The following is a 13,032-nucleotide window of genomic DNA, read 5'->3' on the forward strand; positions in this document are numbered from 1 at the left end:
ACAGAATGGCTCCCACCTCATAGATGCTCAGTCTATGCTCAGTCTATCAGTGCTCAGTCTCTCGGCTATCGCCGAGCCTGGTGGGGACGCACCTGTGGGCACCTCTCAGCATGGCTCTTTCCTGGCCCTAGGCCTAGAGGCGGACCTGCGCGTGCGCCTGCACGGCCAGCACCTGGCCCGGGAGCTGGTCCTGACAGCAGCCAGAGGCTACTTGGAGCTGCCCCGGCCAGACAAGGCCCTGGCTCTGTCGTTCCACGGCTGGTCTGGCACAGGCAAGAACTTCGTGGCGCGGATGCTGGCAGAGAACCTGTACCGGGACGGGCTGAGGAGCGACTGTGTCAAGGTGTTCATCGCCACGTTGCACTTCCCTCACCACAAGTATGTGGACCTGTACCAGGTGAGGCTGGCCGTGCCGGGGAGCTGGGCCAGCGGGACTGAGCCCGGCTGAGGCTCCGGCAGCTGAGGCGCAGGCCCCTGTGCTGGGAGGGGGGCTGAAGCCAGCCCTGGCTGTGGCAGTTGGAGGACGGGGGCGCCGTTGTGAGGGAACCTGTAACCCACAGAGGCATCCACTCCACACAGATGAGGCCCTGAACACGTGGAGGAAAGAGTGATGTCCCAAATGCTCTTCGTCCCGAGCTGTCGCCCTCCCAGCCATACAGGAGAGGCCAGACACTGAGCTTAACCAGAGACTTCGTGTGTTGATTTTCTCTGTCGCAGGAGTAGTGGAAGTGCCTCAGGAAGTGTGGAACAGAGAAAGCAAAAACTTTATCATGATCTCCCCACACGGACACCACCACAGTTAGCATTTTGGTGTACTTCCTTCAGGCCGTTCCCCTGCGCTCTTTTATGTCACTGTAATTATATTGGACAGAAAGTTGCATATTCCACTGTTTTTTTAAACAGGCTTATCGTAAGTGATTTTTCCATGTCTTCCCCAAACTACTCATTATATGTCAACAAGTGGAGGGCAGAAAGTGTCTCTGCTGCTCTGCTATTTTGCGTTCCATTCAGACATGTTAGCCAGACGACGACCAAACCCCATTGCAGCAGCTGTGTCTACCTTTGGCTTTTAGTTCCAATATCTGGAATGTGTTAACCTGGGAAGATTATGTAAGCCTTTGAGCACAGATTGCCTGGCAATCTTTCAGTGCAGCCCGGGAGGGCAGGGGTAGGCTAACGTGTTCTAAGGGGAGGCAGCTGGTCAGCCGGGCCTTCCCAGAAAGAACTGGCTGGCTTTGCAGTAAAACAACTGTGAATCTCAGCTTCCCCACTGTGAAAGTCGATGTGTGCACTCTCTCTCATACCCTGCCCATCCTCTCACACACACTATGGGGAGACGGGGCTGAAGTCAGAATCCAGGAAGGCTAGAGGTGGATGGTGAGTGTGGGCTCCGCTAAAACACCCCACCCTGGGGCAGGAGCCAGCCCTGTTCTCCTGAACCCTGTAGAGCAGCATCTTTTCACTAGAGGGCTTACTATCCTGCCTGAGGTGGGGAACCCCAGTTTTGAGTTGGCTGGGTCCCAAACAGGTCCTCCCCTGGGTTCTTCCCTGAGAGCCCAGCCTGGTGCCAGCGGGTGCTGTGCTTGGAGTTCAAGACGGCACCTGTGGGCATTTAAGCCTATCTCTGCCTGTCACCCCCCTGTGAGAGCCTGAATCCTATTCCTGGGGAGGGTGAGTTAGGGTTAGTTTTGGGAGTCAACCTCATCCTGAAGGGGAGGGAGCATGGCTGGGGCCATTTCCCAAGGGCCCTCTCCCTTTCCCCAGGCTGTCTCCAGTTGGCTTTCAAACCTCAGGGCACAGGAGAATCACCTGGGAAGCTCATTAGAGGCAGATGCCCTAGCTCCACCCCCAGAGGTTTGGATTGGTGGTTCTGCGGTGGAACCCAGCTCCAGGTGATCCATTGCAGGCGCCCTGGGGAAACCAGTGCCTCACCAGGGTCCTCGGGGCTAGAAGGTGCCTCCCACTGCACCTCAGCAGCTCCCTGTATTCTGTGCAGGAGCAGCTGGCAGGCCAGATCAGGAAGACGCAGGAGCACTGCCACCAGACCCTGTTCATTTTAGATGAGGCTGAGAAGCTGCACTCAGGACTGCTAGAGGCCCTCAGGCCACACCTGGAACGCCAGGCCCCCGAGAACCCGAGGGCCAAGTCCCCGAGAACCATCTTTCTTTTTCTCAGGTAAGGTCTGGGCAACAAAAGTCAGGAGGACTGGGTGAGGGGAGGAAGAACCCTGTCCAGGTGCTGTGTGTGCCAGGCCTGGGAGCTGTTACTTGGCCTGTAAGCCGGCGGTGGAGGGCTTCCACACTCTCCTAGGCTGCCCACCCTTTTCCACAAGGGAGACCAACACAAACTCCGGGAGAGAAAACAGAAGCCCAGCTGACTGGGTGGCAGCAGGGGCGGAGAGCCTTAGGTCTCCCTGCTCCTGCCTTGATTCTGCCAAGCACTTCTGAAGGGCTCTGACATCCCCTCCCCCAGCCCAGGCCAGCTAACTAGCTCCCAGGACCAGCCTGGGGAGGACAAGCTGTCCCTCATCTGACCTCGTCCATGGTTCTCTTAGGATGGGGAGGCTCCCCTCAGACTCCCCAGTTAGTACATAGCCTCCTGAGGGAGGGACACTGGGAGCCCCCTCTTAGAAGGACATTGTGTTCTTTTTTAATTGAGGTATAATTGACATATTAGTTTCAGGTGGACAACGTGATTAGCTATTTGTTTATATTGTGAGGTGATCACAGTAAGTCTAGTTAACATCTGTCAGCATACTAGTTACAAAACCTTTTTGTTGTTGTGATGAGAACTTTTAATATGTATGCTCTTAGCAACTTCCAAATATGCACTACAGTATTATTTACTAAAGCCACCATGCTGTACATTACATCCCCATGACTTATTTATTACTGGAAGTTTGTACAGTATTTGTCTTGTCTTTCTCTGTCTGACCTATTTCACTCAGCATAATGCCTTCAAGGTCCATCCATGTTGTTGCAAGTAGCAAGATTTCCTTCCTTTTTATGGCTGAATAATATTCATATATATATATATATATATATATAACCTGTGTCCATCAACAGATGAATGGATATAGAAAAAAATGTGTGTGTGTGCGTATGTATGTATGTATGTATACACACACACACACATACATTTTTTTCTGTATCCATTCATCTGTTGATGGACACAGGTTATTTCTTATCTTGGCTATTGTGAATAATGCTGCAGTGAACATGGGAGTGCAGATATCTTTTCAAGTTAGTGTTTTCATTATCTTTGGATAAATGCCCGGAAGTGGAATTGCTGGATCATATAGTAGATGTATTTTTAATTTTTTGAGGAACCTCCATACTGTTTTCCATAGTGGTTGCACCAATTGAAATTCCCACCAATGATACACAAGGGTTCCCTTTTCTCCACAGCCTTACCAGCACTGGTTATTTCTTGTCTATTTAATGATAGCCATCCTAAGAGGTATGAGGTGGTATCCATGCCTGTTATGATTTCCATAATATCCCCCATGATTAGTGATGTTGAGCACCTTTTTGTCTACCTGTTGGCCACTTGTATGTCTTCTTTGGAAAAATGTCAATTCAGATCTGCCCATTTTTTAATTGGATTATTTTTTTGCTATTGAGTTGTATGAGTTCTTTATATATTTTGGACACTAACCCGTTATCAGATATGTGATTTGCAAATATTTTCTCCCATTCAGTAGGTTGCTGTTTTGTTTTGTTTTATTTATTTATTTATTTATTTGGCCACACTGGGTCTTAGTTGTGCCACACAGGATCTTCGTTGCTGCGTGCAGGATCTTTAGGTGTGGCATGCCAGCTCTTTTAGTTGTGGCATGTGGGCTGTTAGTTGCAGCATGCGGGATCAAGTTCCCTGACCAGGGATCGAACCTGGGCCCCCTACATTGGGAGCACAGAGTCTTAACCACTGGACCTCAGTGAAATCCCTGCCTTTTTTTTTTCCTTATTAATGTAATCACTTTATTATTTTAGATTGAAAAAATTTATTATGTATAACTTGATTTGCTCATTATACTATCACACTTGGTATTTTATACTTAAAGTGGAGTTGATTAAACATTTTATTTTATTTATTTATTTATTTATTTTTTATTAGTTTCTGCTTTATAACAAAGTGAATCAGTCATACATATACATCTGTTCCCACATCCCTTCCCTCATGCATCTCCCTCCCTCCCACCCTCCCCATCCCACCCCTCCGGGCGGTCACAAAGCACCGAGCTGATCTCCCTGTGCTCTGCGGCTGCTTCCCACTATCTATCTACCTTACGTTTGGTAGTGTATATATGTCCATGCCTCTCTTTCGCTTTGTCACAGCTTACCCTTCCCCCTCCCCATATCCTCAAGTCCATTCTCAAGTAGGTCTGTGTCTTTATTCCCATTTTACCCCTAGGTTCTTCATGACATTTTTTTTTTAATTCCGTATATATGTGTTAGCATACGGTATTTGTCTTTCTCTTTCTGACTTACTTCACTCTGTATGACAGACTCTAGGTCTATCCACCTCATTACAAATAGCTCAGTTTTGTTTCTTTTTATGGCTGAGTAATATTCCATTGTATATATGTGCCACATCTTCTTTATCCATTCTTTCGATGATGGACACTTAGGTTGTTTCCAGCTCCGGGCTATTGTGAATAGAGCTGCAATGAACATTTTGGTACGTGTCTCTTTTTGAATTATGGTTTTCTCAGGGTATATGCCTAGTAGTGGGATTGCTGGGTCATATGGTAGTTCTATTTTTAGTTTTTTAAGGAACCTCTATACTGTTCTCCATAGTGGCTGTACCAATTCACATTCCCACCAGCAGTGCAAGAGTGTTCCCTTTTCTCCACACCCTCTCCAGCATTTATTGTTTCTAGATTTCTTGATGATGGCCATTCTGACTGGTGTGAGATGATATCTCATTGTAGTTTTGATTTGCATTTCTCTAATGATTAATGATGTTGAGCATTCTTTCATGTGTTTGTTGGCAGTCTGTATATCTTCTTTGGAGAAATGCCTATTTAAGTCTTCTGCCCATTTTTGGATTGGGTTGTTTGTTTTTTTTGCTATTGAGCTGCATGAGCTGTTTATAAATTTTGGAGATTAATCCTTTGTCAGTTGCTTCATTTGCAAATATTTTCTCCCATTCTGAGGGTTGTCTTTTGGTCTTGTTTATGGTTTCCTTTGCTGTGCAAAAGCTTTGAAGTTTCATTAGGTCCCATTTGTTTATCTTTGTTTTTATTTCCATTTCTCTAGGAGGTGGGTCCAAAAGGATCTTGCTGTGATTTATGTCATAGAGTGTTCTGCCTATGTTTTCCTCTAAGAGTTTGATAGTTTCTGGCCTTACATTTAAGTCTTTAATCCATTTTGAGCTTATTTTTGTGTATGGTGTTAGGGAATGATCTAATCTCAAACTTTTACATGTCCCTGTCCAGTTTTGTTGATGGTTTCCTTTGCTGTGCAGGAGCTTTTTGGTTTGATGTAGTTCCACTTGTTTATTTTGATTTTGTTGCCTTAGCTTTTGGTGTCCAATCCAAAAAAATATTTGCTAAGACCAATGTCAAGTAACTTACCACCTATGTTTTCTTCTAGGAATTTTATGGTTTCAGGTCTTAAGTTCAAGTCTTTAATCCATTTTTAAAAATTTTTTTATTTTCTATTAGAGTATAGTTGATTAACAATATTGTATTAGTTTCAGGTGTACAGCAAAGTGATTCAGTTATACATATACATGTATCTATCCTTTTTCAAATTCTTTTCCCTTTAGGTTATTACACAATATTGAGCATAGTACCTTGTGCTATACAATAGGTCCTTGTTGGTTATCTATTTTAAATATAGTAGTGTGTATATATCAATCCCAAGCTCCCAGTTTATGCCCCCCCCACCTTTCTCCTTTGGTAACCATAAGTTTATTCTCTAAGTCTATGAATCTGTTTCTGTTTTGTAATAAGTTCATTTGCATCATTTTTTTTGATTCCACATATAAGTGATATTATATGATATTTGTCTTTCTCTGTCTGACTTACTTCACTTAGTATGATAATCTCCAGGTCCATCCATTATTTCGTTCTTTAATGGATGAGTAATATTCCACTGTATATATGTACCACATCTTCTTTATCCAACCCTCTGTTGATGGACATTTAGGTGCATGAGTTTATCTCTGGGCTTTCTATCCTGTTCCATTGATCTATATTTGTTTTTGTGCCAGTACCATACTGTTTTGATGACTGTAGCTTTGTAGTATAGTCTGAAGGCAGGGATCCTGATTCCTCCATCTCTGTTATTCTTTCTTAAGATTGCTTTGGCTATTTGGGGTCTTCTGTGTCTCCATACAAATTATAAAATTTTTTGTTCTATTTCTGTGAAAAAATGCCATTGGTACAATAATTTGATAGGGATTGCATTGAATCTGTAGATTGCCATGGGTAGTATAGGCGTTTTGACAATATTGATCCTTCTAATATAAGAACATGGTATATCTTTACATCTGTTTGTGTCATCTTTGATTTCTTTATCAGCATCTTACAGTTTTTGGAGTACAGGTCTTTTGGCTCCTTAAGTAAGTTTATTCCTAGGTATTTTATTCTTTTTGATGCAATGGTAAATGGGATTGTTCTTTAACTTCCCTTTCTGATCTTTTGTTGTTAGTGTATAGAAATGCAACAGATTTCTGTGTATTAATTTTGTATCCTGTCACTTTACCAAATTCATTGATGAGCTCTAGTAGTTTTCTGGTAGCATCTTTAGGATTTTCTGTGTATCGTATCATGTAATCTGCAAACAGTGATGGTTTTACTTCTTTTCCAATTTGAATTCCTTTTCTTTTTATATCTTTTTCTTCTCTCATTGCCATGGTTAGGACTTCCAAAACCTATGTTGAATAAAAGTGGCGAAAATGAGGGGGCTTCCCTGGTGGTGCAGTGGTTAAGAATCCGCCTGACAATGCAGGGGACACAGGGTCAAGCCCTGGTCTGGGAAGATCCCACATGCCACGGAGCAACTAAGCCCATGCGCCACAACTACTGAGCCTGTGCTCTAGAGCCCATGAGCCACAACAACTAAGCCCATGTGCCATAGCTACTGAAGCCCGTGCACCTAGAGCCCATGCTCCACAACAAGACAAGCCACCACAATGCAAGACCGCACACTGCAATGAAGAGTAGACCCCGTGTTATCTATTTTATACATATTAGTGTATATGTGTCAATCCCAATCTCCCAATTCATCCCACCCCACCCCACCCCTCCACTGCTTTCCCCCCTTGGTGTCTGTACGTTTGTTCTCTACTTCTGTGTCTCTGTTCCTGCCTTGCAAACCAGTTCATCTGTACCATTTTTCTAGATTCCATATATATGCATTAATATACGATATTTGTTTTTCTCTTTCTGACTTACTTCACTCTGTATGACAGTCTCCAGGTACATCTACATCTCTATAAATGACCCAATTTCGTTCCTTTTTATGGCTGAGTAATATTCCATTGTATATATGTGCCACATCTTCTTTATCCATTCATCTGCTGATGGGCATTTAGGTTGCTTCCATGACCTGGCTGTTGTAAATAGTGCTGCAGTGAACATCAGGGTGCATGTGTCTTTTTGAATTATGGTTTTCTCTGGGTATATGCCCAGTAGTGGGATTGCTGGGTCATATGGTAATTCTATTTTTAGTTTTTTAAGGAACCTCCATACTGTTCTCCACCGTGGCTGTATCAATTTACATTCCCACCAACAGTGCAAGAGGGTTCCCTTTTCTCCACACCCTCTCCAGCATTTGTTGTTTGTAGATTTTCTGATGATGCCCATTCTAACTGGTGTGAGGTGATACCTCATTGTAGTTTTGATTTGCATTTCTCTAATAATTAGTGCTGTTGAGCAGCTTTTCATGTGCCTCTTGGCCATCTGTCTGTCTTCTTTGAAAAAATGTCTGTTTAGGTCTTCTGCCCATTTTTGGATTTTTGTTTTTTTAATATTGAGCTGTATGAGCTGTTCATATATTTTGGAGATTAATCATTTGTCCATTGATTTCATTTGCAAGTATTTTCTCCCAATCTGAGGGTTGCCTTTCGTCTTGTTTATAGTTTCCTTTGCTGTGCAAAAGCTTTTAAGTTTCATTAGGTCCCATTTGTTTATTTTTGTTTTTATTTCCATTACTCTAGGAGATAGGTCAAAAAAGATCTTGCTGTGAATTATGTCTAACAGTGTTATTCCTATGTTTTCCTCTAAGAGTTTTATGGAGTCCAGTCTTACATTTAGGTTTTTAATCCATTTTGTTTTGTTTTGTTTTTGCGGTACGCGGGCCTCTCACTGTTGTGGCCTCTCCCGCTGCAGAGCCCAGGCTCTGGACGCGCAGGCTCAGTGGCCATGGCTCACAGGCTTAGCCGCTCCGCGGCATGTGGGATCTTCCCAGACCTGGGGCACGAACCCGTGTCCCCTGCATCGGCAGACAGACTCTCAACCACTGCGCCACCAGGGAAGCCCCTTTAATCCATTTTGAGTTTATTTTTGTGTATGGTATTAGGGAGTGTTCTAATTTCATTCTTTTACATGTGGCTGTCCAGTTTTCCCAGCACCACTGATTGAAGAGACTGTCTTTTCTCCATTGTATATCCTTGCCTCCTTTGTCATAGATTAGTTGACCATAGGTGTGTGGGTTTATCTCTGGGCTTTCTGTCCTGTTCCATTGATCTGTATTTCTGTTTTTGTGCCAATACCATATTGTCTTGATTACTGTAGCTTCATCGTATACTCTGAAGTCAAAGTCTGATTCCTCCACCTCCGTTTTTTTCCCTCAAGATTGCTTTGGCTATTCGGGGTCTTTTGTGTCTCCATGCAAATTTTAAGACGTTTTGTTCTAGTTCCGTAAGAAATGCCATTGGTAATTTGATGGGGATTGCATTGAATCTGTAGATTGTTTTGGGTAGGATAGTCATTTTCACAATATTGAGTCTTCTAATCCAAGGACATGACATATTTTTCCATCTGTTTGTGTCATCTTTGATTTCTTTCATCAGTGTCTTACAGTTTTCTGAGTACAGGTCTTTTACCTCCCTAGGTTGGTTTATTCCTAGATATTTTATTGTTTTTGTTGCAGTGTTGAATGGGATTGTTTCCTTAATTTCTCTTTCTGATCTTTCGTTGATGGTGTATAGGTGTGCAAACTATTTCTGCACGTTAATTTTGTGTCCTGCAACTTTACCAAATTCATTGATTAGCTCTAGTAGTTTTCTGGTGGCATCTTTAGGATTCTCTATGTATAGTATCATGTCATCTGCAAACAGTGACAGTTTTGCTTCTTCTTTTCCAATTTGGATTCCTTTTATTTCTTTTTCTTCTCTGACTGCTGTAGCTAGGACTTCCAAAACTATGTTGAATAATAGTGGCAAGAGTGGACATCCTTGTCTTGTTCGTGATCTTAGAGGAAATGGTTTCAGTTTTTCACCTAAGAATGATGTTTGCTGTGGGTTTGTCATATATGGCCTTTATTACGTTGAGGTAGGTTCCCTCTATGCCCACTTTCTGGAGAGTTTTTATCATAAATGGGTGGTGAATTTTGTCAAAAGCTTTTTCTGCTCTATTGAGATGATCATATGGCTTTTATTCTTCAGTTTGTTAACATGGTGTATCACATTGATTGATTTGTGTGTATTGAAGAATCCTTGCATCCCTGGGATAAATCCCACTTGATCATGGTGTATGATCCTTTTAATGTGTTGTTGGATTCTGTTTTCTAGTATTTTGTTGAGGATTTTTGCAACTATATTCATCAGTGATATTGGTCTGTAATTTTCTTTTTTGTAGTATCTTTGTCTGGTTTTGGTATCAGGATGATGGTGGCCTCGTAGAATGAGTTTGGGAGTGTTCCTTCCTCTGCAATTTTTTGGAAGAGTTTGAGAAGGATGGGTGTTAGGTCTTTTCTAAATGGTTGATAGAATTCATGTGCGAAGCCATCTGGTCCCGGACTTTTGTTTGTTGGAAGATTTTTAATCCCAGTTTCAATTTCATTACTTGTGATTGGTCTGTTCATATTTTCTGTGTCTTCCTGGTTCAGTCTTGGAAGGTTATACCTTTCAAGAATTTGTCCATTTCTTCCAGGTTGTCCATTTTATTGGCATAGAGTTGCTTGTAGTAGTCTCTTATGATGGTTTGTATTTCTGCGGTGTCTTTTGTAACTTCTCCTTTTTCATTTCTAATTTCATTGATTTGAGTCCTCTCCCTTTTTTTCTTGATGAGTCTAGCTAAAGGTTTATCAATTTTGTTTATCTTTTCAAAGAACCAGCTTTTAGTTTCATTGATCTTTTCTACTGTTTTCTTCATCTTTATTTCATTTACTTCTGCCCTGATCTTTATGATTTATTTCGTTCCACTAACTTTGGGTTTTGTTCTTCTTTCTCTAGTGCTTTAGGAAGTTAGGTTGTTTGAAATTTTTCTTGTTTCCTGAGGTAAGATTGTATTGCTATAAACTTCCCTCTTTGAACTGCTTTTTCTGCGTCCTCTAGGTTTTGGATCATCATGCTTTCATTTTCATTTTTCTCTAGGTATGTTTTTATTTCCTCTTTGATTTCTTCAGTGATCCCCTGGTTGTTTAGTACCATACTGTTTAGCCTCCATGTGTTTGTGTTTTTACAGTTTTTTTCCTGTAGAGTTCTAATCTCAGTGTTGTGGTTGGAAAAGATGCTTGATATTCTTTCAGTTTTCTTAAATTTACCGAGGGTTGCTTTGTGGCCCAGCATGTGATCAGTCTTGGAGAATGTTCCATGTGCACTTGAGAAAAATGTGTATTCTGCTGCTTTTGGATGGATTGCTCTATAAATATCAAGTAAGTACACCTGGTCTAATGTATCATTTAAGGCCTCTGTTTCTTTATTGATTTTCTGTCTGGATGATCTGTCCATTGATGAAAATGGGGTGTTAAAGTCCCCCACTCTTCTGTGTTACTGTCAGTTTCTCCTCTTATGGCTCTTAGTATTTGCTTTATATATTGAGGTGCTCCTTTTGTGTATCTAGGTGCTCAAATATATAGTTGCATATATATTTATAATTGTTATATCTTCTTTTTGGATTGATCCCTTGATCATTATGTAGTGTCTTTCTTTGTCTCTTGTAACAGTCTTTATTTTAAAATCCATTTTGTCTGATATGAGTATTGCTCCTCCAGCTTTCTTTTGATTTACACTTGCACGAAATACGTTTTTCCATCCCCTCACTTTCAGTCTGCATGTGTCTCTAGGTCTGAAATGGGTCTCTTATAGACAGCATATATACAGGTCTTGTTTTTGTATCCATTCAGCCAGTCTGTGTCCTTTGGTTGGAGCATTTAATCCATTTACATTTAAGGTAATCTTTTTTAATAAATTTATTTATTTTTTATTTATTTATTTTTGGCTATGTCGGGTCTTCGTTGCTGTGCTCAGGCTTTCTCTAGCTGTGGCAAGTGGGGGCTACTCTTCATCACGGTATGCGGGCTTCTCATTGCGGTGCCTTCTCCTGTTGTGGAGCACAGGCTCTAGGCGCACGGGCTTCAGTAGTTGTAGCACGTGGACTCCGTAGTTGTGGCGCGCAAGCTCAGTAGTTGTGGCACACAGGCTTAGTTGCTTCATGGCATGTGGGATCTTCCCAGACCAGGGTTCAAACCTGTGTCCCCTGCATTGGCAGGCAGATTCTTAACCACTTCACCACCAGGGAAGTCCTATGGTAATTTTTTTTTTAATTATTATTATTTTTGCGGTACGCGGGCCTCTCACTGTTGTGGCCTCTCCTGTTGCGGAGCACAGGCTCTGGACGCGCAGGCTCAGCGGCCATGGCTCATGGGCCCAGCCACTCCGTGGCATGTGGGGTCTTCCCGGACCGGGGCACGAACCCATGTCCACTGCATTGGCAGGCAGATTCTCAACCACTGCGCCACCAGGGAACCCCCTATGGTAATTACTGATATGTATGTTCTTACTGCCATTTTGTTAATTGTTCTGGATTCGTTTTGTAGGTCTTTTTTCTTTCCTTTCCTCTTGTTCTCTTGTGATTTCATGACTAACATTAGGTTGTTTTTGGATTCCTTTTTCTTCTGTGTATCTATTGTAGATTTTCAGTTTGTGGTTACCATGAGGTTTTGATATAACAGTCTATATATAAACAAGATTGTTTTAAGCTGCTGGTCTTTTAATTTCAAATTCATTTCCAATATCCTGCATTTGTACTCACCTTTTCTCATGATTGCTGGTTTTGATATCATATTTGTGTGTGGGTGATTTCCTACCTTTACTGTATGTTCACCTTTTCCAGTCAGCTTTTCCCTTCATAATTTTCTTGTTTCTAGTTGTGGCCTTTTCTATTCTGCCTAGAGAAGCCGAAAAGCTGGTCTGGTGGTGCTGAATTCTCTTAGCTTTTACTCGTTTGTAAAACTTATGATTTCTCTACTAAATCTGAATGAGAGCCTTGCTGGGTAGAGTATTCTTGGTTTTAGGTTCTTCCCTTTCTTCACTTTAAATACATCATGCCACTCCCTTCTGGCCTGCAGGGTTTCTGCTGAGAAATCAGCTGATAACCTTATGGGAATTCCCTCGTGTGTCATTTGTTGCTTTTAGTATTTTTTGTCTTTAATTTTTGTCAGTTTAATTACTGTGTGTCTCTGCATGTTCCTCCTTGCATTTATCCTGACTGGGACTCTCTATGCTTCCTGGACTTGGGTGACTGTTTTCTTTCCCATGTTAGGGAATTTTTCAGCTATTATCTCTTCAAATATTTTCTCAGGTCCTCTCTCTCTCTTATCCTTCTGGGACTCCTATAATGCGAATGTTGTTGCATTTAATGTTGTCCCAGAGGTATCCTAGACGGTCCTCTTTTCTTTTCATTCTTTTCTCTTTATTCTGTTCCATGGCAGTGATTCTCACCATTCTGTCTTGCAGCTCACTTATCCGTTATTCTGCCTCAGTTATTCTGCTATTGATTCCTTCTAGTGTATTTTTTATTTCCGTTATTGTATTGTTCATCTGTCTGCTTTTTTTTTTCTTTTTACTTTTATGAGG

The 13,032-nt window shown here is 42.0% G+C and overlaps 1 protein-coding gene across 2 annotated transcripts in view; it reads left to right on the top strand.

Moving 5' to 3' along the window:
• The window catches only part of TOR3A (torsin family 3 member A), a 40,837-nt gene that overhangs the window by 2,049 nt on the left and 25,756 nt on the right, over positions 1-13,032 (top strand). For both annotated transcript variants that reach the window (XM_081216147.1, XM_081216148.1), the window contains 2 exons: positions 132-397; positions 1,997-2,175. In XM_081216147.1, coding sequence (XP_081072273.1) covers positions 132-397; positions 1,997-2,175 — 445 coding nt within the window. The remainder of the gene's footprint in view (positions 1-131; positions 398-1,996; positions 2,176-13,032) is intronic.

Source organism: Mesoplodon bidens (assembly GCF_964165515.1).
Source record: "Mesoplodon bidens genome assembly, chromosome: 2".
NCBI classification, from domain to species: Eukaryota; Metazoa; Chordata; class Mammalia; order Artiodactyla; family Ziphiidae; genus Mesoplodon; species Mesoplodon bidens.